The following is a 13,945-nucleotide window of genomic DNA, read 5'->3' as shown; positions in this document are numbered from 1 at the left end:
GTTTCTTTCTGGACCATTCTCTTTGCACCATGTTGAAGGCTTTCATCTTTCAGGGCTCGAGTTGATAAATTGTCGTCCCCATTGCACATCCCTGATACAGCCACTGGACAAAGGAATAATCAACAGCTTCCAGTGCTGCTACTGCTGTCTTATGACGAAAAAGATTCTTCTGGGACTGAGTTTTGAATGCCAAATAAAGATCAACATTTATCAAGCCGTCAAGATGATTGCCGTGTCATGACAAGAAGTTGTAGCTCAGGTCTTAAATTGCTTCGCCAAGGCCCAACTAAATGTCGCTGAAAGTGGAATCTCCAACCATGACGAAGAGCCGACGTAACCGAATCGTGGGATGCACTACCAGAGAACGGGGGAGCACCCAACAACTTCGAACTTAGCCTAATTTTGTTTGCTGACAACCGCGCTGCATACACTGAAGAAATACCAGATACAGGGCTTGTAAAAATGGTGCATGATCGCAGTCACAAGGTGCGTCAGAGGAAGACCCCCTGTTTGCCACTCCTACCAGGAAAGAAGTGACAGGCACGCTAGATGTCTTGCGAAATGCCGCCGGCACGCAGAACGATGAAGCTGCCTTGCATGATTTAACTTCCTTGGAACGTTGTGTGATGTCATCATATATGAAGACGACACGAGCCAAAATCATGCAGTTCCTTTTTCTCCAGAATAACTGTGAGAGGTGAACTCCTCTGAAGTGATTTCCATCTCGTTTTGGCTTTGTTTTGCATTACATTTACCGATTTTAACAAGAAACTGCATGCAACGAAATATTGCTGACATTCCTCGATTTCATTACATCCAGGTTCAACTGTAATGGCATGTCCACTTTTGACAATTGTTTCAACTCACACACATCGAGTAAAAACCATGCAGGAAAAAAAGACAACACGTTGGCACAGAAGACTAGACCAATTACAGAAACACTGCCCATGACTTTTTGCATTTCTGTGTGTTGGTACAACTTCAGGTAACTACCTCAACTTTCAGCCCTCGTACTGAATTGTCAAATGAACCAGCTGCTGCCTGAAACGATTTCTGAAAATCTTTTGCTTGCTATGTTGCACAGTGAGGAGACATCACACAACGCCATAAAAAGAAGCAGTTTTTTACAACAGCAAGGCAATGCTCACAACAGTGAATCCATCATATCCTTTGTGTTCAGTACGGCCAAGTAAGATTACATATTTTCTGCACTCTGATTGTATCTGGCATCTTGTTCCTCGAACAATGTGTTTATTGTGGTGTTTTTTTCCTTTCTTTTATTGATGTGTAGTTTTTTTTTTTTTTTTTTTCAAGTAATGCAATATCATGTCAGTGCTGCTGTGAAGCAATGTAACGGGGGCAGCAGGCTTGTCAAGCTCCCAAGTACGGCTTCTATTCCCAAGTACGGCTTCTATTCAAGTTCATAAACTAAACCACATTGATTGACTTATTGTAATAAAATTTTACATCCATGCCTTCATGAAAAGTGAGAAAATTAAAAATACTTTATGCAGAAACTGTAGGAAAATATTTTAAAATAGGCAACCATTCTTATTTGGCTGTTTTAGGCACCCGCCATGAAGTTTTTAGTCTTTTGTATTAACCACATATTCATACTACATCCCTGCAGAGTGGTCACTAGAAACCAGATTTCAGGCAATTGCCAACTTTGTTTTTGCACCCCTACTGCCCCACTCTGATATATCAGCATGAATTAGAGATTAAGAAGGGCTTTTATAATGTTTTTATAGCCCCCACAAATGATTATTTTAGCATTTGAGCCTAAATGCCCACAAATGTCTCATATTCAAAATCAGCACCTATACACCTTTTCACTAAAGGCTCCCCAAGTGCCGCCGTAAGCCCCTCTGGGCTGTTGTTACCATGTGTGACCCCCATAAAAACGCAGGGACAAAGCTGTGGTGTCAACTTTTGTACCCCCACGCAACAGCCCGAAAAAGAGTGGATCCTTCCTCCTCTCCATTAAAAAGGTCTACATTAGCCAGGTTTCACTTTCGGGTGCAGTTTGAGACCATTATCAATGCTACCGGGTAACCACGCTTGGAAGTTTATGGGGCTCGACCAACTCCCCGAAAAAAACTGTTAGCAGCAGTGACATGGGATGCACTGGCCAGCCTACGCTCCCACACTTGCGTGGCACGAGAGGTAGGCAAATGTAAAACCTCGGAGAGCCATTAGAAGAAAGGTAAGTGAAGAGCAAAAGACAAAAAATGCGATGTGCAAGTTGTTTTTGTTTCGTTCGTAACTTGCTTTTCGAAGTGTTGCCCAACAAGGGAAAAACTGGCTGTACGCAACTTAATCCAGCCGATGGGAGGCATGGCTCCCTTCTAGTCTTTTGTCAGTATCGCCTATCTGCTCTAGCTTTGCCCTTCTCAGTCATACCAAAAAGAAAGACAACACGCAAACAGGGTATTGATTCAACATCGCAGACTAAACTCACCCTGCTGAAGAACAAATAGACGGACTGTGTTCTGCGTGCCACACAGAAAAAAGGCCGATTGCACAGCTACGTTCCAATAATGGCGCCTTCTTGCCATCATTAGCAAACAACAAAATGTTTCAAGTTTTCCTGCTGCAAACACAGGTGGAAAACGCCTGTGTTTGAAATTACTTACATTTCTGGAAAAATTTATTGTGTCTATATTTATGATGTTGGAGACCTAAACCACGCTATTTCATTGCCTCAAAATCCAGCCTTCACTGGTAAATCAGCCAGACAATTTGCAGCCATATCGGTAGTGTCAAATGACATACCATCCAAGACAGCTACCGAAACATTCCTCGTGACTTCACCACTAAAATAAGGTCAATGTCATTACTGGTAGATCCAATCACAGTTGGCTCCCCACCTTCACCACACAAATATCTTGCATGAATGTGTCATGTCCGAGGTTGTCGTCAGCTCGAGGACATACGCGTGGGGCGCGGTGTTCCAAAAACAGTCTGGACGAGCAAAAGCGTGTTTATTCCTAGTCAGAGGTGGCAGACGAAGTGCCATGGAAAGCGTGTCATGACTCGCTTGTAAAGAGCGAAGGAGAGGGGGAACAGCCACCAACCAAACACCTGCAGGTACGGTGAACTGCTTAGAGGGTCGGGGCTTGCTCGGGAACAGAGGTTCACGTGGAAGTCAGGACACAACAGAATGACATTTTAGATGGAAGAATAAAGTGGTTGCAAAGCACGAGCTAACTTGTCTTGTGTCGAATTCATCTTGTCTCACGTGTACACTTGTCAAAGATGCAAGTAGATATTCTGGTAGTACTCAGCGATTCTCCGTCTCTACCAAAACCTCTTCATGCTCACCAACTACCTCTTCCCACTCTCCAGTGAAAAAAAAAAAAAAAACAGTGCCTGAAAACCAATGCTGCACTACAAAAAAACATTATTTGCTAACTTAGAAAGAACAGCTTGGAATCGCACAATAGACAGGCCAGGTGCTACCTGAATGGGTTAGCCTGCAGCCGCCATGTGCAGCCATACGAAATTATTTCTGCTAATGAAGCAGAGGCATTCTAAAAGCTTGGGGTAAAAGTGGCCATATATCGTAACTGTAAAATGAACCTTTCACTTTTTGTTGGAGACAAGCAATGATCTCACCTGGGTGGTCATAGTTGAAAAGTCCCCGGTTGGCCCTATCCCGCTCAAACGGCGACAATCCCTTGTAAAAGTTGTCCTGGTGGATGCACACCACTTGGCCCTCCTGGCCTACCCGAGACATGATCTTGCGGCACACCGATGTCTGCACGAGTTTCAGACCAAAATAAAGAAAAAAGAACGAGAGGGGGCGAGCGGAGATAACTTGTAGAAAAAAAGAAATTAAAAGCAATATTACTTGCCGGTTAAATAAATAAAAAATTCAATCGACACGAAATGTAGCCGGCGGAAGATGACTGAACAAGGCGAGTGCCCCCTGCTTTCCTTTGCACGCATTGCTACAGTGACATTCTTGGTTCAACGACATTTCATCACTTCAAACCTCCATCTTCCCTAGAACTTGCATCATGCTAGCATCTACGGAACTATAGCATTTAGAGGTACACTAAGGACAAATATTACATCCATGCACATTGCTAAAATACCGATTCCACGAACTTCACTGTACTAGTCTTCACCAAATGAACGAAAACAACCTTACTTTAAAAGAAAATAACATTTATCTCCTTAACTGCTAACTTTTTTCGAAAATTTCCGGTCAAAAAGTGCCTATTTCTTAATTGCGAATTTCAATTCTGGTTGTACTAAAAGTAGCTAGTCGATGTTGAAAAACATATTTTCACCACATACTAAGTGAAATCGATTAAATAAAGTTTATTTCTGAACAATACATAGAAACCTGCTGCTAATAGGATTAAAAACTTTATAAACAAAACAGTTACAGATGCTACATCTTTCTTCCCTTGTGTGGGCTAAGCACCCTTGGGATATTTCGCCTGGGAAGCTTTGGGGCTGTGCGAAAAATTTCAAAACGTGGAATAACGCAAGGCGACTTCACTGGCGGACACTCACAATGTTCGCTTGCGAGCTGTCTTCATCATCACCGGAGGAGATACTCAATCACTGTCATCGCTGTCTGCACTTCCGAACACAAGATAAATATCTGTACTCGAATCATCACCACTCTAACAAGATAGCTTCTTTTTCGTGTTCACGGGTCAGCAGAATGAGTCAACGCCACCGCACGCCATCTTTCCCTATAAAAACCACGCCCCTGCTGCAGCACTTTTTGAGCACAGTCAGAAAACTCAGTTGATCGGTAGTAGAGGCTCCCGAGAACAGGCGAGCTAAAGAGGCCTGGAATTTACAATAAATGATCAAAGTCAGCTAAATATTGCTTTTTCTTCCCTCGACAAATGACAGAAAACACTCAAAAACCTTAGAAGTGTGGCAGCTTGGGCTAGTTGGTATGGCATGACGATAGTTATAGCGCGAGAACAAAACGACGACACAGAGACAAGAATGACACATGTATATTACCATCACATGTATATTACCCATCTATAACCATTGGCTGATTTAAACATGGCACGCTCAGTTGTTATAGAGAAGGCCGCGAAAGGTTGTCATTTGTCCATGCGCGCGCATGCGATCACACTCACAGAGCCGCTTATTTGAAGGGAAAAAAAAGTGCTGAAGGTCACGAGGCGTGTGTGACGTTTGTTGTTTGCCCCTCCCATGCCTCCCTGCTTAGCTTCCCGCGCTTTCGCCAGGACGAGAGAAGAGAGAATGTGATTCCTGCGTCTGACAAATCCTTGTAACTCCGCTCATACTGGACAGATTCTTAAAATATTTTCGGCATTGAATTTGTAAGTCAATACGCTTTCTCAGTGAATTAATTCCATTGTTACTCAAAAAAGTGTTTCAGGGCCCCTATGAGGGGTTCAAGAGCCCACATACCTACATCGCAAACCAATTCACCCACCCCCCCAGATGAACAATGTCAGTTACACCCCACTACCTTTCAGTGCTTGACAGGCAATACCATGGACAGATCCAGTGGGGGAATCCAGATGTCCTGACAATCCTTTTCGATTGTTTAATGCATAAGCTACGTACGGATGTTGATGCCTTACACACATTTATGGGCATCACACTTTTCATAAGCTATTTAATGACCCCTCTGGAAAAACCCTGCATCCACACCTGAACAGCAAACACTACGGTTTCTTGCCAAAAAAATGCAAAAGCATGGCTGAAGCAGTGAGCCAACAATACCATGGTAATGCAGCATTTCCTATTGTTTGCAAATGGAGATTAGTCATACTACTGAGATAATTACAAATATTTTATCACACTGAAATTACAAATGGTTGTTTTTCATCAAAAAGCAGTTGTTTCATATGAACAACTCGCTGGTTTATTTTGCAGTCGCACAACTGCAATTTCTAGCAGCAGTCCAAAACAGTCTGCTTTTGACCAAAAGTGACCCTTTGCGACGGAATGCCAATAAAGAAGGGTGTAAGACAAGGGGATATGATCTGCACAATGCTATTCACCACGTCTTTACAGGAGGTTGTCAGAGGCCTAGCATGGGAAAAGATAGAAATACAAGTTGATGGAGAGTACCTTGGTAACTTGCAATTCGCCGATGACATGGCATTGCTGAGTAACTCAGGGGATGAACTATTATTGAATTAGACGAGGAGAGCAAAAAAGGTAGGTCTCTAAATTAATTTGCAGAAAACAAAAGTAGTATACAACAAGCTTGGAAGAGAACAGCGCTTCGAGATAGGTGGCAGCGCACTTAAAGTTGTAAAATAGTACATCTATTTAGGACAGGTAGTAACCGCAGAGCCTAATCACGAGAGTGAAATAACTTGAAGAACAGGAATGGGATGGATCACATTCAGATGACGATAATAACAGCAATACATATTGTTCTCTTCTGGTGGCGGAATATAGCACAACACCGTTTTTGTGGCCTCCGCGACTAGCTACGGCAATGGGACCTAGCCAATCGCGGAGGCCACGCTATTTTACTCATATTTATTTTCTTTTTGTCGGAAATGAAGTATTTTTCGTAAATTTCAGGCAAGATTCGTAAAACCATAAGCACGGTCAAAATTTATACATTTTACGGAAAAATAAGAAGAGGTGGCAGGTATGCATTCGGAAAGCTGAACCATGACAGCGAATTAACTAAAAGAATAAGGATGGGGTGGATAACAGTTGGCAAGCATTCTCAAATCATGAATGGTAATCTACGACTAGCCTTTAAGAGGAAGGTATATAACAGCTGCATATTGCCAGTACTTACGGAGCAGAAAACTGGAGGCCTACATAGAGGGTTCAGCTTAAATTGAGGACAATGCAGCGAGCAATGGAAGGAAAATGATATGTGTAACCTTAAGAGACAAAAAGAGAACAGAGTAGATCAGGGTACAAACCGGGGTTAAGGATATCATAGTTAAAATCAAGAAGAGAAAATGGACATGGGCCACGCATGTAGCGGGTAGGCAGGATAACCACTCGTCATTAAGGCTAACTGACTGGATTCGCAAAGAAGGCAAGCGGGTGAGAGGGAGACAGAAAGCTAGGTGGGCAGAGAAGATGAGAAAGTTTGCGCGTATAAAGTGGCAGCAGCAAGCACAGGACCGAGTTGACTGGCAGAACATGGGAGAGGCTTTTGTCCTACAGTGGCCGTAGTCAGCAAATGATGATCATGATCCTTTGCAACTTCATTCTGACAAAACCTTTCCAACCGCCTTGGTTACGCGACTCCTAGAGCCACCAGTGTGAATAACCCCTAAAAGTGAGGTTTGCTTTTGAGCAATGCCAGCAAGGCACAGCCCTTTTAAGAAAAATAGCATAACAGGTATTGAAACTTCTTGGCCACTCATGTCTTTTTTAAGATAATGTCTGAACCATGGCAGCCAGAACACTCTTTGAGGTCATCACTAGTATGGAAGTTTGGGTGCCACTTAAGCCAAAAGCATCAGCAGGAGAGTGCGATGGGAGCTTTGCCCCACCTGCAATTTGGGTTTGCCCCCTTCGCGACCATGTTGATGGTTATGACGTAGGCCAACATCAAAAACATATCGTCTCCAAGAAAAGAACAGAAATTAACAGATAAAATTTTACGCCATTTTATAATACACTGGAATGGTCTTTTCATTATGAGAGTACAGCATGAGTAACAGATATATAGCAAGAGTACATGATATGTCATAATGCCAGTATTGTAATGTCACTGTGATGCTGCATTTGATGTCTCACATTTCTCTAGATATCTCAATTACTGAAGAGCTGCCATCAGCGACATAGACATTTCTGATGTTTTCAAGTATCAGTCCATGAGTGCAGCCCAAATTGTTACTTGCCTTTGGTATCACTTTAAATAGTACTAATGTAAAATTTGCTAACAAGCCTGGCACACAGCTTCAAGGTACACTAAAGCTGAACAATTCAGTTTGCAAACACATGTTGAGCACTGCATTCACCTTCCTCTCATGAGGAAATATCAACAAGGAGCACAGAGAAGGGCTCTGTGCTTTTTCAGAGCCGACAACGTTAGTGCAACGTTGCAGGCACTGTTGCTTTTCCACACCAACCCTGTAATATTCCTCAGATGCTTTTAATGCCCAGAAGAACTAACCGCATCACTTCAATTAGACCTAATTGCTACATCTAAAAACTAGAAACACAAAACTTTTTAATGCTTCAGTAAAGCTTGTGTGAGGGCCAGTTGGAAGATACTGCAGATAAAGGCTGCGCTGCAAAGTTGAGGACAAAAAACTGGACTGACAGTTCTTAGATGCGCTTTCCCTGTGTCAGTACAGTTCTTCCTCCTCAACTTTGCAGCAGAGCCTTTACGTTCTTAATGCTTTCTTATTCTCCAGCAAAATAAAGAACATCTCCTCTCCAACGCCATTGTATTACATCACGGTGCACCTCGCATCCTCCTGAGTGATTGAGGCAATACGTTCCTGTCCACAATACGAGCAATGTACACCAGTGTAAGATGTGTAAAAAAAGCTATTATATACTTGTCATGAACACAACTGCTTATAATTTGTAATGCTGTGGGCTTAGTTGTCTTTCTCATTTCCTTCTTTGCATCACTTATTCTAAAACTTAGCGGTGTTTTTGAATAAAATGGCTTATCATATTGTTTCCTCTATATTTCTTATGAATAGCATCTGACCTAGCTCAAATCATTTCAGTAAGCTGGTGCATGTTAGATAATGTTTTTTAATTCACTGTGTCTTTTGTGCGAGTATTTTGGGATGGAATTAGAATTCTGGGTGTTGCCAAAACCACAATTTGATTGTTAAATACAGCTTTGTGACGAAACCCATCTATTTCGACTACTCATGGTTTTAACATACCTAATTTAAGCGCACTGGGTGAGAAAAAAATCAATTGTTCGAATGTTGCTTTTTGGCTGTAACAAATCTTCTACCTTCATATATTTGCTACTGGGCTAATGATGTGTTTGCTAAACTAGCCTGCTAATTTTCGTTGCACTAATAGAAGTCCCCTCGAAGAAAACAGTTTGTGCCTTTTATATGTGTGCAGGTTCCTGAACCAAGTATCTGGCCAGCACCTCAATTGCTTTGTATAATCAAAGCTACTGTAAAGAATGCAAGTTTTTGGACAAAGTATGTAGTCATTGTTATGTATAATAAAGGTTGCAGGTATGCAACAAGATTTGTTGAAATTTTGCATTTACTTTTGGATATGCAGTATGGTGCATTCCAGGCAGCACGAGAAATGAAAATGAGTTGACGTTTAAAAGCCTGTCTTGCCTCCAAGCAAAACAGATTATTGTAATGATGGAAGGCAGTCCCTAATTCATTCTTTCAACAAAAAGGGTGCCAATTTTTCTGGTTGGAAAAGCGCCAGCAATCAATATGATGCCACATTATGCTGCTGTCCCTACATGTCACTCTCAACAGTGAACAGCTGATTGCGCCAATTGCAAAATGCCGACATGACGCAACAAATAACTACGGGAAACGCTCGACAGGCAGGTTTGCATGAAAAATAAATGTCTAAAAAAGGTGTTACAAAGATCTAGCGAAAAGCCTTTTCAGATTTCTGGCAAGAAGTTTACAAGGCTTCTAATATTATAAATATAGTAAGACGTTTTTAGAAGAAGAAAATTTTTAGAACTCTTGCTAGAAGTTTTCTAGCAGTATAATAACGTGGAGTTAGCACAGCTACGGGAGGTCTTCAAGCTGCTTAGGTTTAATTACATGTAAAAAAGACTTCTGATATACCTTTGAACTATCCTTTTTGTATGTTTACTAGAAGTTTTTTAGCTTTTGTTGTGTTTCGTGGGTTATTGCTTTAAATAATTTTTTTCGCTCTTTCTGTGCAATGCCTGTTTAATCTAACATTTTTCAGATTGTGAAAAGATGGGCTTTTTTAAAGAAGCACTGACATCAAATTTTATGATCGAGATGTGCCCATCATTCAATCGCCTGGTATGAATAGGTCTCCTTGGCCAAATTTGAACGGCATCCGTTGCATAGAAGTTATTTTAATTCAATGTGAAACAGCGTAGAAAAGCTAAGGAGAAAAAACAAAAAATAGACTGCCCTGTGACATTGACACTAGTGCTACGTGTTCGGTGTGATACATTTCACAAATACTATCCTGAAGCAATGACTTAGTAGCGATGGCGGGTACGATCCCAGTGTTCTTATCGTGGCGATGAAGCGCAGAAACGCACTCGCTCATCGCATCCAATCTTCATCGCACCAGTTTGGATGATTTCGTGAAATTATCAAGATAAAAACCACCTTTAAGAGAACGATGGAAGAAAAAAGCATGATTAAACATGTGCTTGTCGGTCAGCATGTCGGGGAATCGTTGTGAGTTGCAGTGGTCTAGTTCGAAGCACGGAAAAAGCGCTATGAAAGTGTCTTTTCATATGTGTTACACATTAACACGGCCACAAGCTATCAAAAGTGGAACAGCGTATAGTCAGATATCATCGCTAACAAGTAACATGCAGGTATCGAATTTTAGTTCATCTGTAGACTTTGCGTCTACGTAAAAGTGGTAAGAGCGTGTTAACCGTAAGAGGCTGGATAGGTGGGGCCATCTGGAGACGAAAAAAAGAACCTGACAAGCAGGAAACGTATTTTATTTCTCCGCTGATGCTCATTTGCGATATCAATAATGCATTCACCCCTCTGCGAATACCTGAATGCTTTGCACGCCAACACACACCAATATAGCTAACTGAGACGCACGAGCGAACATGGCTGAAGCGTGCATCCTCAGGCACCTCTGCAGTGCGGCTTGGAACGGCGTCCATTTCGGAATCACTGTCCTGCAAAAGGTCGATCGAAGCAAAAATAATTTGTGACATCGTGAATCGCGGAAATTCCAAGCTCCAGACTATCGTATTGAACCCGAGTCGACACTTTGTACGGCGACGACAGCAATGCAGGTGACAAGGCATGACTGAATGTGCCCGCCTAGTAGACGAAATGCTTGTGGAGCAGCTAAGCCTGACATCACTCTTTTTGTGGAGAAGTGGTCAGCTGTGGCGTGATCTGGAGGTGACCGTGAGGTAGCACCACTGATGGTGCTCCCAGCGCTAAAAATGGCGAGATTGCCGGCCGTTTCGAATAGTGCTAGATACCAGTGATATAAATAAATAAAATTGATATTTATTCACCCTTCAGTTGCATTCTAGGTCGCGAATCGCTGCTACGGGGTCTATAGCTACTTGCTGACGCAAAAATCTTGACATGAGTAAATTTGACGTCAGTGCTCCTTTAAGGTCTTCCAAGTAGTCTTCGTGTGTAGCACTTTAGTAGTGAACTTAACTGCAGTTCCTACAGAGTAAAAAAAAAGAACTAGTACAGTATATATATACATAAAGTAATGAGGTAACACCGTAATACGAGCATCGAACGCATTATTCGAAGGTCGCTGGTTCGGTTCCTGCTCACGGCAAGTTATCTTTTCACCCACTTTTCTTTGTTCACATTTACATTACAATTGGTCTAGCATCTTCCCCTACACATTCCTTGGCATTATTGTCTGTTAGATCTCAATAATGTCCTATTTCCCTTACATCTATTTGTTGTAAAATTCTAGAACACATCATCGCTTCACATATTTACAGGCATCTGGAATCCAATCATTTCTTTTTCAAAAATCAGCATGGTTTCAGAAAGGGCTTTTCGTGTGAGACTCAGTTGTTTGAATTTACCACAGAGCTTCATGCAAATATGGACAATAATTATCAAACTGATTGCGTGTTCCTCGACTATTCGAAGGCGTTTGACAGGGTTGCACACTGTCGCCTGATATCGAAACTTTCCGCCCTGAAATTAGACTCCCGTACATTATCATGGCTTCGCAATTTCCTGTCGAATCGTCAGCAATACACAACAGTTAACAATTTGTCTTCTTCCCTATCTGACGTTTCTTCAGGTGTACCACAGGGCAGTGTACTCGCGCCATTACTTTTCCTCATATTCATCAATGATCTTCCGCAACATGTCTCTTCTTGCATCAGGGTGTTCGCTGACGACTGCATTATTTACCGTCCAATCAAGAACAGTGAAGATCACCTGTCACTCCAAAACGACCTCGACGTAATTAATGGTTGGTGTAGTGCATGGCTGATGACACTAAATGTCTCAAAATGCAAAGTAATGTCGTTCACACGTAAACCTAGCATATCCGAATTCTCTTACAGTATTAATCATTCCATTCTATCGACTGCAACACAATATCGGTACTTGGGCGTAATACTGACACCTAATCTATCCTGGTCCGACCACATTACGGCAATCTCTGCCAGCGCCTCGAAATCACTAGGTTTCTTGAGACGTAACTTGAAAGCTGCACCATCAGGCATTCGCAAATTATCTTACTTGACACTGGTTCGCCCTCAACTAGAATATGCCTGTTCGATTCGGTCTCCCCATCAAAAATACTTGACTCATTGGAAAGAATCCAGAATAGAGCAAGCCGCTTCATTGCCAATAACTACAGTCCGCATTCTAGTATATCACAAATCAAACAGGAACTTTCACTCCCACTCTTGAACATTCGTCGCGACATTGCCCTGCTGTCATTCTTTCATAAAATTACCCATTCTTCCCGAATCACCGTTACTGGTCTGCAAAAACCATATCTCACTTCACGTAGACTACACAATCATCTTAGCTATTCCCGTGTATACGGCTCAACAAACGCGTTCAATCAGTCCGCACTTCCACGTGCTATCCGTCTGTGGAACAGTTTGCCTGATGACATTGCATCCCAGACAAACTTTGACACATTCCGTCATATCTTATCAAGCCACTTCACAAGCCTTAGCAAGTAGATGCCGTATCATAATTCATTGGTCCGCATTGGTTCATTTTTGTGATTGTCACATTCATGTGCGCGAGGATTCTGCCTTGTGGCCGCTGCATGCGCAGGAAATAGTGTTTCGCCCACGGTTACTATGCGTGTATCTTTTGTACATGTTGAACTTTTGTACATGTTAGTGCTTTTTGTTTGACTTATTATTTTCCAATTGTTTCTTTTGTATTTGTTTTAGTTTGAGATGTACATAAGTATTGCGCCCCTTACTCAATTGTTTCTTTTGTACTTTTTTTTTCATTTTGAGGTGTCTATATGTATTCCCCCCTTGCTCAATTGTCTGTATTGTATATTTTTTTCCAGTTTATTTGTATATATGTATAGCCCCCCTTACTCAATGCCCCCCATGGGGCCTGTAAGGTACTTTGAAATAAATAAAATAAAATAAAATGTGTCAAAACACGGAAAAACGAGCCCTTAAGTATACACTTCTTTCCCGTGTGTGTGTGTGTGTGTCTGTGCATGCGTGCGTGTGTGTGCGCGGCCTGGCTCATACACCATGTTTATTCCATTCCGACTTCTTCTTCATCGGCTTCTACCAACCATCGCTTCATACGTCACAGGATTCCCCCTCCCCCCGAAAGAAGGCATGGATTACGAACAAGAAAAAGTAAACAAGGAGAGGTTAAAAAGTCACAAATGTCAAAATTCACAATTGGTTCTATGCTCCAGGGTAGTTCCGTAAACTTTCAAAGACTTCAGGGGAGATTGCAGCAGTCCGGTTAACGCAGGAATTTTGGTGGGCAAGGCTGGTGGTTGCGTCTTGGATAACACAAAAATGCTTTGGATGTGGAGATAAGGGTAATCACAGCTGGCATTCCTGTGAAGAACGAACGAGGCTCGAACATTTTGCAGAATCGACAGTTCCGATATTGTAAGCATCAAATTCCTCTTCGTGGGTGATACACAGGCCGTGCAGGCAGCTTGCGTGCGCGTTGATCAAGGTTGATTGGGCGCTGCCTGTGTTCCTGCCGAGTACAAGGGGTGCTTTCGTGGCTTTTGGAAATGTTTCCATAGCTATGTCGCAGATGTTTTGATCGAAGGCGCATTTTTGATCTCTGGTGGAGAATGTATCCATGACGATGGG

General features: G+C 42.2%; 1 protein-coding gene across 9 annotated transcripts in view; it reads right to left on the bottom strand.

The window, feature by feature from the left end:
- Uck (Uridine-cytidine kinase) overlaps positions 1 to 13,945 on the bottom strand; it is a 104,080-nt gene that overhangs the window by 88,199 nt on the left and 1,936 nt on the right. For 7 of the 9 annotated variants that reach the window (XM_075880274.1, XM_037413280.2, XM_037413283.2 and 4 more), the window contains exon 2: positions 3,619 to 3,760. In XM_075880274.1, the coding sequence (XP_075736389.1) occupies positions 3,619 to 3,760 (142 nt within the window). Of the gene's footprint in view, positions 1 to 3,618; positions 3,761 to 4,527; positions 4,726 to 5,012; positions 5,163 to 13,945 lie in introns of those variants that run through there. The other 2 variants (XM_075880277.1, XM_075880278.1) reach the window with 2 other exon arrangements.

This window comes from Rhipicephalus microplus, chromosome X, assembly GCF_043290135.1.
Source record: "Rhipicephalus microplus isolate Deutch F79 chromosome X, USDA_Rmic, whole genome shotgun sequence".
In the NCBI taxonomy this organism is placed as follows: domain Eukaryota; kingdom Metazoa; phylum Arthropoda; class Arachnida; order Ixodida; family Ixodidae; genus Rhipicephalus; species Rhipicephalus microplus.
This window is presented reverse-complemented; position numbering and strand designations above follow the sequence as displayed.